The following is an 11,864-nucleotide window of genomic DNA, read 5'->3' on the forward strand; positions in this document are numbered from 1 at the left end:
CAACCATCCAACCTGCACAAAAGTCTCCCAAAATAAGAGCAAATAAAACGGGACAGAAGGAACAAAGCACCAGCTTCTGATGGCCCCCTTTGCTCAGCTCCAAAGGCAGGTCACAGAGCAAGCTGGGGTGAAGACACCTGCCAGCTCTGCCAGAAACATCCCCAAATCTCTGCTTTGCCTTGTCAGTGCCAGAGCAAACTGACCCACAGCACTGATAGGAAATCCTGGGAATAAATGTGCACGGGGGGAAGGAACAGCCTCTGATTTCCAGAAGGGTGAGATCAGCCCTGGACTGAGCAGAGCAGGGCAGAGCCACGTCCAGGATCCTGCACATGGGGATCAGATGGCTGGGAGGAGGACAGGAGGAGAGGAATGGCACATGGAAAACAAGGAGACAAGGCATCAGGGAGAAACTGCTCTGATTCTGCCCCCTCTGCCATCTCATATTCCCTGCTGGCCTCATCCCTCGCATTCCTCCCGTGACTGGCAGGTTTCTCCTCTCCAGGAGAGGCCACACAGCACCTCGAGAGAGGTCAGTGAACTCTCAGGAGCCACAAAAAAAGCACTTTAGGTAAACCCCACTCATTGCCAGGCTTTGAGAGCAGGTGATAGCAAAGTATCCACAGGAAAAATAATTCTGATTTTACGTGACAACAGCCTGGAGCTGCCAGGGAAGACAAGCAGGGAGGTATCTTGACCATGGACTTATAACAGCAAAAGAGCTTGTTTTAAAGGATCAGCCAAGCCTAGGGATGTGGAGATTTGTTCCTTAGCAGGCTGACAGGGTGGCACATCCTGGTGGATTGGTTTCTTCCTAAAATACATACCCCAGAAACTGGCCTGAGAAGCATCCTGGGCTGGCTGCACGATAAAATTGGGGGGGAAAAAAAAAAAAGGAAATAAAAAAGAAATCAGATTGTCAGAATCGTCTGCCTGCATCAGGAGGAGGTTGGCTCTTGCACATGGCTCCTCTGCCTCGGAATACAACCTGTCCTGGCATCCTCTGGCCCAGTGAAACTTGTCCTGATGGGCACCAACAGCCAGGGAGTGGCAAAAGGAGGGACTCTGCCCCAGAGCAGCCTCCCAGGGAACACCCCAGCAACGCACTCAGTGCCTTCCAAAAGGAAAATGTTCACTGCAGGGACGCAGCTTTTGCCAAGGAGCTGCAAATAAAGGTTTGTTAGCTCAGGGCTCGGCAAGCTGAGAATAAATTTAGAGCGCAAAATGCATGACAGGGAAGAGGGTAAATCATCCCAGATTCTGACCCGCTTCCCCAGCACTTCCTCCCTGAGCTGCATATGAAGTGTGAAGACATTCAACACCACCTAATGTGACACTGTGTGTGCCACTCAAAACAGGACATTCACCACCCACAGCACTCACATTCCTCATGGTATTGGAGGTATTTCCCACACTAAGTGCAAGGAAGACCACAAATACCACACTGAGGGACGAGGCTGCGGCCTCATAAACTGCCCTTTTCCTTTCTTTTCAACTCAATGAAAAACTTGACCGCAACATTTTTTGATAGAAATAAAAAAATCGCTATTTTTGGCATCATCCGAGTTTCAACGAGCTGCAGGCATCCAGCTGTTTGTTAAGGATTCTCACTTTATTCCCAAGCTAAGGAGGATTCAGAGACAGGAAATTAAAGCAGGATCTTCCCAATTTGCAGAGACATCAGTGTAGGTGAGCAGCTGTCACCATTCCAGCTGGACTAGACAGGCTCATGGAAGCCCAGACACTGGCAGCGTGACCACAACCAGCCTAATAATTGTGTTTAATAATCACATTTCCCTCCCCCTGACCACCTGGGCACCGTCTGGTGTTCCTACCTGGGCACAAAAACCTCGTTGTGAAGGTAGTTCTCAAATGTCTTGCGGAAAGCAGATTCCTCCAGCTCCTTCTGGATCTGGGAGTCTGTCTTGGGGCAGGAACAACATTCCCCACTGACATCCTCGTTTTCACTCTGGTTGTACTTCTGAGGGTCTTCAGATTCAAAAGGAGGAGACCACGTCCTTGAGGGAAGTTTTAATCCTGTGGACAAAAGAGTTTTGGTGTCACCTGTGCTTGACTTGGCAGGTGTTTGACCCTACAAAGAACCCAACCCAGTGTGCACGGGACTCACGGCACGTTTGGGCATCCTGAGCTTTCACACCCAGGGCTGAGCAGTTCCCTCTTTTCTGACAAGCCTTTGACTCAAAAATCTCTTTTGAAACAAAGCTCAGGTGCTGCTGCAGTCTGTGAGTTCTATCCCAGTCCATCCCAGTTTAGGTAACACAGGGCAGCAGGTGAGAATTTGGGAGTCCTCAGTGAAACTCTGTGTTCTCGAGGAATCCCAAACCAGGCACAAGACACCTTCAAAAATTAACCTGGCCCTGAGCAACAGAAGCACTGAAATTTTTCACTTTACCATCTCCACAGCTGCTGTTAAACTTGTAACTCAGTTTAGAAAGAACGAGGGCAGCAGGGAGATCCCAAAAGGAAAAAAAAAACCAATCTGATTACTGTGTAAGAAATGTTTTTGGAGACCTTTTGCACATACCTTGGCAGTAGCACCTAATGTATAATGAACAGGGGGAGGACACAGCTGCATCTCAGCCTGTTTCTTGAACAACACTCTTGGAAACAGCAGAATTGGGCCCCCAGAGCATCTCCAAGGCAAAAACTCCAGGGAATTCTGAGAGAGACTGAAGGAAAGGCCCAGAGAGAGGAGCAGCCACTCACCTTTCAAGCAGTAATCAAGTTCATAAAGCTCACTGTCCTCTGCCTGCTGCTGCCAGTACACCAGGTAGTGTGTGATGTTCCCGTTGGGCTCCGAGGGCGGCTTCCACTTCAGGATGATTTGGGATGAAGAGTTGGAAACGGATATCGGATCCAACGGCACCGACGGGACTGCGTGGGTGGGCAAAGAGACACAGGTCACTGCACTGCCCTGCCAGGGGGTGACAGGATGGGGGACAAGCACAGGCAAGTTGCCATCCCTATGGGAATCAACCATTCTCCATTCCTGCAGCAGAAACACCACAACGCTCAGGCTCCCAAAGGCTGCACTTGATGATCCCAGAGGTCTTTTCCAGCCTTACTGATTCCTACACGTGGCCACGTGGGCTGGGTAGAAGAGAGCACACCTGGCACAGTCTCCCTGTGCAGGGAATCCCACACCCTTCCATTGGTTTAGGAATCCCTTCCTACCAAAGTACAGCAGCAATGAAAGTTTCATGGGTGTGGGACTATCAGAAGATTATTTACAGTCGGATGGGACCCACAAAGATCATCCAGTCCAACTCCTGGCCCTGCATAGAACCATCCCCAAGAGTCACACCCTGTGCCTGAGAGGATCATCCAAACACTTCATGAGCCCTGGCAGCCTTGGGGCCGTGCCCACTGCCCTGTTCAGTGCCCACCACCCTCTGGGAGAACAACCTTTTCCTAATATCCAACCTAAACCCCCTCTGCCACAACTCCAGGCCACATCCTGGGGTCCTGTCACCACAGAGCAGAGATCAGTGGCTGCCCCTCTTCTTATTTAGACCTCTTTTCCCCCTTGCAAAGCAGCATCCCTGTGCTGGTGCTGACCCGTGGCGTTGGTCTGGATGTAGATGATCTCGCTCTTTGCCCCGTACGTGCGTCGCTCGTCGGAGAAGGTGACCAGGGTTTTCACAAACACGGCATATTGTGTCCAGGGCTTCAGGCCCCTCAGGAGCCAGCCTGGCTGGGCCTGGGCTTTGGGCTCGTTGGACCGTGGGGGTGGGTCAACATCCACAACTGTCCAGCTGTTTGACCCACAGGCGTCCTGGCCGTCGAACTCCGTCACGTTTTGGTACGGACTTTGGGACAGAAGAGGCTCAAATTAACAGAATCCTCACTCATCTTTTAAAAACAACAGTTCTAAGGACATCACTGAAAGTTACCATTCTTTACTCTCTGGAGAAAGTATTAATTCTCTCATTCTATTTATTCTGAAAGTGAAGCATCAAAGGGCAGGTCCTGTGCCACACATGATCCCCAACAACTAAATCCAGGATCATTATTTCCAGCTTTATGCAAATCAGCTTCTAAAACAACCCTTCCCACCTCAAAGGGAATAAAACCCTCAACATCCCATGGAGGTGGTGGCGAGATGATAAACTTTGTGGCTGGAAGAATTGGAAGAACTCACGTTTGGATTGTTCTTAGATGAGGAATTTTTGACTCGGTAAGTCAGGGATCTTAATGAATAATTACAGAAGGGAACTGAAGTGTTGGAGCCAGACAATCAGAGATTAAACAGCTTTGCCTACAACAGGTTTATTATCCACCCTTCAAGGCCAACTGCTGACTGTGGGAGCCCAGCATGGCCAGGAGTTTGTGGTCTAAGGGGGGTTCACTCACGCTTCCTTGTAGAACAGCATAAATCCCAGCAGATCTCGGAAATCAGGAGGCCAGTAGGGCTCCCACTTCAGCAGGATCTTGTCGTGAGAAGTCCTGATGTAAGAAAATTTCAGCAACTCGTTTTCACCTGAGACAAATGAGAAGCCACAATGAATTTGTTGATGCTAAAAAATAAGGGCTGGGATTTTTATTATCTGAGAGGTGTAAGATAAAATATGAGAATGCTGGCACTGAGAAGAGCTGCTTATCAAAAGCTTATCTTACTTCAATGCTCTTCCTACCTTAAGTCAGGGTTGGAACAGATGCCCTCCTAAGGCTCCTGCCAGCTTAAATTTTGCTGTGATTTTATGAAAATGACTCTGTAGATGAGCTGAACTAAATTCTAAAAAGAGGGGAACTCTAAATGCAACGTATTTTTACAATTTATGATGACCTGCACAGCTGGCCCCAGTAATGGGGTGTGCACAAAAACGAAGCACATGATTTCCCAGCCTTGCCCAGGAGCAGTTTGGTCCCTTTGCAAACAGGAGGGTGTTTGCAGGAGGTTTGTCCCAGCAGCCCAAGAAGGACAAACTGTGGCTCTGACTGGATTTGCTATTCCTGCAGTAGCTGCAAAGGGAGTTAGAACATTCATTTCACTGGCACCACAACTTAGAACAAATAAGGGCTTTTTTTTAATCTTTTTTTTTTTTTTTTTTTTTTAGTAAACAGGATGCTGCCAATGTGAAAACTAAACTTGAACTGTAAAAACAAACAAAAAGCCAAACACCCTGGCAAGCTGTGGTTTGAGGTGGGGGTGGCACAGACACCAGCTCAGCAGAGGAGGGGCAAAGCTGGCAAAGAGGAACACAACTGTCTCCTCCAGCTGCCTTCAAACCAAACCCCAGCCCAGGAGTGGGCCTGAACTCCAAACCCAGGTTCATCCCCCATGTGGGAAGAGCTTTTTGGTGTCTCATGGGAGGAGATGAACTTTACAGACAGATAATTCCTTGTACTCCTTCCCTCTCTGCCTGGGCTGGAGCTGTGGTGCCCCCGAGGACGTGGCTCTGGGTGTGTTTTTCACGGGCACTGCCAGTTTTCAGGTCACAGCCATTGCATTCCCTTCTCCCACTGTGCTGGCATTGCTGCATGTGCCTACATGTGGAAAAGCAGAGCAGCAAACTGAGTCAGTCAACTGCAAGATCTTCGCTTTTGAAGCCTGTTCACAAACAGCTGCAGCAGGACTGGGGGGATCACAGAACCACCAAATGGTTTGGGTTGGAAGGGACCTTTAGCAGTGCTGTCCCCCAAAAGCAGAGGGGCAGAGCACCCAAAGGATGATCCAAACTGCACTGCAGGGTGTGGGCAAGGATCTGAAACCACAGTTTAATTAATGCTGGGCTTTTGGCTGCCAATACCTGCTTAAGCATCTCATGTCAACCTGTGTGTGCTCCTGTTCTTATGTGCAGGTGAGTAATGAAACAGAGCAGATGCCACCAGCTAACAACAAAGCTGGGTATTTTCTACCCCCACACAGGCCTGTAAGTGTTTTACTGGCACAAACAGGGAAAGGGGTTTGTGTGGCACAGAAAGGGAACAAACAGCAGGGTTGGGGGTGCAGAAGGGGAGCATTTACGGCGGCACAGCTGCCAAAATAAGTGTCTTCAAAACTACATCTTCAGGAGCACAACTTCAGTGCCTTAACCACGCTGACACAGGCACTGCTTCATCGCTGCTGCTGAAGAAAGCCATCAGCTTAAAAACCTCTGAGAAGCACAGCAAAAACCACTGGGAAAATTTTCCTGACTGTTGCCAGGGCGATTCCCTCACACGGCTCCAGGGATGGGTGGAAATCCTGTTTCTCCCACCTTTATTCCCTGTGCCCACCATCTCCTCACGACATGGGAAAAAGGAGGTTGTGACTATTTAATCCCTGGACCAACATCAAGGGCCAGGCTGAGGGAAACAGGAGTGTGAGGATGGAACTGAGGCAGGACTTGCTGCGTCCTGAGACTCTTACACGAGGCCTGATCCCCGTTGGTCTTCAGGGCTATGTCGTTCCTCTCCTGACGCCCCTTAGTCCCGGAGATCTCTTCCATCTTGTGGATTTCTGACAAGCACAGCTTGGGGTTGTAGTGGAAGAAGAGTTTGCCTCGTGCAATGCTGAGATTGTGTTTGCTCCAGTCCCAGAGCTGGCGGAGATTCTGGTTGTCCAAGGCATAAAATGAGTAATTGCTGAAAGAAGGAGAACGAAAACACGGGTTGGGAGGGGATCCACTGGAAACTCTTTCTTCCTCATGCACTGACCCAGACACCAAAGAAAAGGGAATGCAAACTGTCTCCCCTGGTAGGGCACAATCCGTGGGCAGAGGAGTGTTTAAAAATAACTTAGGAATTGTTTCCCGACGCAAATGCTATCAGTCTGATAGCACTGGCACTCCCTTGCACTTCAAAGCATTCAAACACACAGTGACTTTTGAGAGAACTCACCCAGCTTCAAGTGTTTCTCCTCTAATCAGATGGAGCTTCCGAAAGAAAGAAAGAGAAACCAAGGCATAAGAGCGGCGAATTTTGAGGTAACCTGAGATTTCTTCTATCAAGCCAAGATTTGCTTCCAGCTCAGCTGCTATGTTATCTAAGGAGACAAAAATATTGGGATTAGTTCTCTGATATCACTGAGAGAAAAACCGATATCAGAACCCAAACACATTAAACAGAACTGGTTTATGTTAATTCGTGAGACTTTACAAAATTCATTTAGTACAAAAAACCCAAATAACCTTCAAGAGCCTTTGCTTGGTGGTTATTCCTCTGAATCCCTCCAAGATTCAGGGTGGTAAAGCAAAAGAGAAACCCAGAATAGACTGAGCTAGAAGGGATCATCCAGTCCAACTCCTGGCTGTGCACAGGACACCTCAAGAGTCACACCCTGTGCCTGAGAGCATCATCCAAACGCTCCTGGAGCTCTGGCACCCTTGGGGCCGTGCCCACTGCCCTGGGGAGCCTGGGCAGTGCCAACCACCCTCTGGGGGAAGAAATTTTTTCTAATATCCAACCTCAACCTCCCCTGACACAACTCCAGGCCATTCCCTTGAGTGCTGGTCACCAGAACAGCCCCAGCTCAGGGCTGGGCTCACATTCCCTGCCCTGGCCCCTCCTCACCCACATGAAGCACTTACTTCCTCCCCGGATATTTATGACCAGGCTGCCATTGACCACCGTGCAGCCCCGCAGCTCCTGCGCCGACGTCACCGAGTCGATCGTCTTCTCCTTCCCAAAGTCACACACCTTGGGACAGGGCCCCGCACAGGGCGTGCAGTGCAGGCTGCAAAACAGGACAGTTGGGATGCAGGGGCGATGCTTAACATGGAATGGTCACCCCCCAGCAATCCCCAAAAGCAGCGGTGTCCTGGCAGGAACGCCACGGGATTCACCGGACCGGGCTGCTCCAAGCCCTTTGTCCAACCTGGCCCTGAAAATCACTCCTTAAAATTGTCATTTCCACGCTTCAAATGTAAATTACTCCCTTTCTCCCTGCATGGCAGAAACCAGAACAAAGTGATTTTGGTTATGCTGAGGAGCCGGTTCACCACAGCGCTGCTCAGTGCTCTACATACCGAGGGTCCCAAGACCAGCAAACCCAGTGTTCACCCCAAGATCGTGAACCAAACGGGTAATTAATGAGCTGGCCCCTCATCTGGGAATCCTCTGATTGAGGACTGCACATAAAGTTGCCTTCCAAAAGGCAAGCATGTGCTTTGTGCTCCGGGGAAATACTGCGAGCTCGTCACTTGCCCTGGTCACACCCCCACAAACATGTGTTCCCGACTCGTTCAGAGAAAGAAATGCTCGAGGAAAAGCAGGGAACAGAGCTGTGAGGTCCCACTGGCAGCAGCCTGGAACAGCACAGGAGAGGCCATGGTGCTGTTACACAACCAGGAGAGCTACTTTGGGGCTACTTGTTTGTTCTTCTGAAAAGCAAAACAGGAAATGGCATAAAAAGTCCTGTTAAGAGTGAATTCCCCGAAATTTATTACACATGGCAGGGGCAAATACATGGGAGCACAAAGCTACCAACATTCATAGGAAATCTGACTCATCACAATATATAATGGTATTATGGGAAAAACAACAGTTTTCAGTGATAAACAGCTCAGCAGCATAAATTATTTAATTCCTTTGTCGAAAAACCCTGGGAATGGACAGAATGGCTGTTCCCTGCTTTGATTCATGCTACACTTGTTTGTTACATTGTGCATTTATGTCTGGCACAGCTTGAACCTGCTCAATGAAAGTAATTACAGGGACGAGGAACAGATATTCTGAGAACGATGCACTCAAAGGACGCTGCGCTCTTTTCATTAGCCACGACCTCTCCCTGTTGTGCTTTCCAGCCACAGCCTCTCCCTGTTTTCCAGCCCAGCTTTCTGGCCTGAGGCTGCTCTAGAGGGAAGGGAAACAGGGCTGCTAAAGCCTCTCCACTGCCCACCTCCCTCCTCCCCCAGAAAGACCCTCCCAATCTGAGGATGCTCCTCTTCCTTGTCCTCTCTCCCTTATCTCCCTTTTTGCCCCTTTCTCAAACGAGGGAGGCCACGGGAAGAATAAACTCCCAGCACACGGTTAAGGTTAGACCTGCCTGCTTTTAATGGACTGAATTAGCAAGGCATTAGTTTGTAAATCATGTTAAAGCAGACCACCCAGGTGATCGTCACGGATGCTCCGAAGCCAGAAACTTTTCCCGGCGTCCACAGAGAACGCAAACCCCACGTCCGAGCGAGAGGGAGGCACAGCCCCCCCAAAACCCCCCCAGCACGGAGGATCCTTCACCTGCAGAGCATGTACTCACTTGCTGGAGTTCATGATGTACCCCGAGGGGCACTCGTGGACGCACTCGTTGTTGTGGATGACGTGACACCCCGACTCCCGGGCGTTCTTGCACTTGTTGTGCAGCTCCTGGCAGAAGCTGAAGGTCACGCAGCGCCAGCCCTCGAAGCGGTAGTACCCAGGGGGGCAGTTGTCCACGCACCTCCCTTCCAGGTAGAAGTTGCGACAGGCCACGCACTTCTCGGGGTCGTTGGGCTCCGTGCAGTCCCCGAGGCACTCGCTGTGGCAGCACTGCCCGTCCGAGGTGCAGCCCTGGGACTTGCAGGCAGCTGGACAAACTGGGGGGAGAAAACAGCAGAGGCGGGTGAGAGTCACGGAACGAGCCAGCCCTGGTCCTGCTTCCTCTGGCATCTTCCCTTTCGATGAGGCGACCACTCCGCTTTTCAGTGGGAATTCCCACAGTTTAATCATGTTTTTCAGGAGTGTTATTGTTCACCCTCACAACTCATTACTGCTCATCTTCAAAGAGAGACAAGTGAGTTTCCTTTCCCCTCAGTTGGGTGCTGTGAGGCTCCAGGAGAGGTCTGGTGACCCCAACACTATTTCTGAAGCTCTGGAGTGATCAGACTCCCAGCCTGGGACAGTTTCAGCCACAAAGTTCCTGTTTCTTAGTTTGAGAATTTTAAGTCTCCCACAGTAATGCTGTGAATAACACATGTCCAACAATCCTTTTAACACAACCCTTCAGCTTTATCAGGGGTTTTTTCCCATTTCTCCCTCATCCCATCAATGTTTTGCTGGATGCCCTGGACCAACACGAGCTCTTCGGTGACTCTCTCAACAGCTCCATAAAGAAGGGCACCCATGAGTGTTACTGCTTGAGATTTTTATGGTTTACTTCTTAATTACCCATCACTTAGAGCCCCACGGTACCTTTAACGAGCAGTTTGGGCTCTGAACCAGAAACCAGCAGAGCAGCCCAGAGCAAACACCACGAGTAACACCGAGCAGAGCCAGGGAAGCTCCTGAGGGAAGGTCAGTCCTGCCCCTCAGCACCTTCAGAGTCTTCGCGGTTCAAACAAGGCTGAACCGATTAAATCCAACTGCTCAATCCAGAACTTCACGTCGGGAGGGACGGAACAAAGCTGCAATCAGCACTCGGGGAGCAAGAACCGATGCCAAGCCCAGCTTTGATACAGCAAGAGGAAGGGCCTGACGTGGGGGACGTGGGCCTGGATTTATCCCCATGGCCTCTGGGACACAGCTGGGAATTGCCAGGACGCAGATCGAGACACCACCGTGCTCTCGCCAAACCAGAGCCTTCTGTCTGAACAGCTCCTGATGCCCTTCCTGCCTCACTGAGGGGATACAGAGACAAATCCTGAATTAAAACCACCTGCCCCGAGATTCCCCAGGCTTTGTGTCCAGTGCTCAGTGTCAAAGCTCCATCTGGGGAGGCCCCAGCCCCCCCCCAGCATTCAGGGGTGAGGTGTTATCTTTAATTTCTGGTTCACACGCGGGAGCGGAGCAGTCAGGGAACACGGCGCAGTTTTATTCGGCCAAAGCAGCAGCATGTGGGATCCCCAGTGTGTGTTGGGATGATCCAATCCCCAGCTGTGGTTAGGAGGAAAATCCCCCTCCGCCCCACGTTAGGGGGATTGCAGAATTAAATGTGGTAAAGCTGTTAATGCCATTCTTGGAATAAGCAGCAGTAGATGAGGTAGTAAAGATGAGCAACCACTGGTTTGTTCCAGCCTGAGGAAACACACGAAATGGACAAAGCTGAAATTCTACCTCAAGGACAATTTAATCTCAAATATCTTACTGCTTCCACGTCAGTCACTCACTGCAGGTGTTTTCTCTGTGCATCCCTCACAATTTATTCATTAACAAATTCATTTTCCTTCGTGCTGACCAACTTTTTGCCGTTTTCTAGCAACGTTCTGTGAACCTGTCACAAATAGCAACTGACTGAAACGCAACAGCCAAATAGCAGCAACTTGCAGATGACACCTTGCATCAGACTTAATATAAAATGAGAAGCTTGTTTTAAATGGTTCTACGTGGTCTTTTAAAATGGTTCCACAGGGATGTTTTAAATGGTTATATATTCCTTACCAGGCCATAGATGAGCACTGTCCAGCAACAGTTTATTTGAAATACCGGCAATAGAAAATTCCAGAATTCAGTTCAAACATTATCACACTAATTCCAGTCTAAACTAAGGTTTATGGGTGGGGGGGGAATGCCTGGGCTGTTTCTCCCCTGACCCAGAGATGCCCTACAAGGACTCTTACACTGTGTGGTACCTCCCTGGAGCGGGAACAGCATCCAGCTGGGAAGCAAACAGGGAAATGCAAGCAGGAATGGATATTTTCCTGGGTCTTCAGAACTACAAAAGTTTAAAACTCTTCAAAAGACAGCCCTTGTTTCCCAAGGAGCCAGCGGAGCAGATGGGGAAGTGGGAAAAGCCGGCCCTCATGCAAAGCACCCGGTGACACATGGCACCTACTTAACATTCTGCCACACAATATTTTTATTTAATTTGTTATGGAAACTAATCTTCAAAGCCCTCTGCTTATTTACACATTTTGAGCTCAGCTGTGAATATTCACAGGGCAGAAACTGCTTCGAGTCCCCACTCCAAAGGTTCTCAGAAGGTACAATTGAACTATTTTTAAACCATT

At 49.7% G+C, this 11,864-nt stretch overlaps 1 protein-coding gene across 1 annotated transcript in view; it reads right to left on the minus strand.

Moving 5' to 3' along the window:
* Positions 1–9,515, minus strand: part of INSR (insulin receptor) — a gene marked incomplete at its 5' end in the record, with an annotated part of 19,727 nt that extends 10,212 nt beyond the window's left edge. Inside the window, 8 exons of the mRNA XM_027906325.1 lie at positions 1,836–2,037; positions 2,728–2,895; positions 3,580–3,830; positions 4,375–4,501; positions 6,374–6,588; positions 6,844–6,988; positions 7,533–7,678; positions 9,200–9,515. Coding sequence (XP_027762126.1) covers positions 1,836–2,037; positions 2,728–2,895; positions 3,580–3,830; positions 4,375–4,501; positions 6,374–6,588; positions 6,844–6,988; positions 7,533–7,678; positions 9,200–9,515 — 1,570 coding nt within the window. The remainder of the gene's footprint in view (positions 1–1,835; positions 2,038–2,727; positions 2,896–3,579; positions 3,831–4,374; positions 4,502–6,373; positions 6,589–6,843; positions 6,989–7,532; positions 7,679–9,199) is intronic.
* Between the last annotated feature and the right edge of the window lie 2,349 nt (positions 9,516–11,864).

Source organism: Empidonax traillii, unplaced genomic scaffold (assembly GCF_003031625.1).
Source record: "Empidonax traillii isolate 1590-97213 ecotype Southwest subspecies unplaced genomic scaffold, ASM303162v1 scaffold1276:size275569, whole genome shotgun sequence".
Classification (NCBI taxonomy): Eukaryota; Metazoa; Chordata; class Aves; order Passeriformes; family Tyrannidae; genus Empidonax; species Empidonax traillii.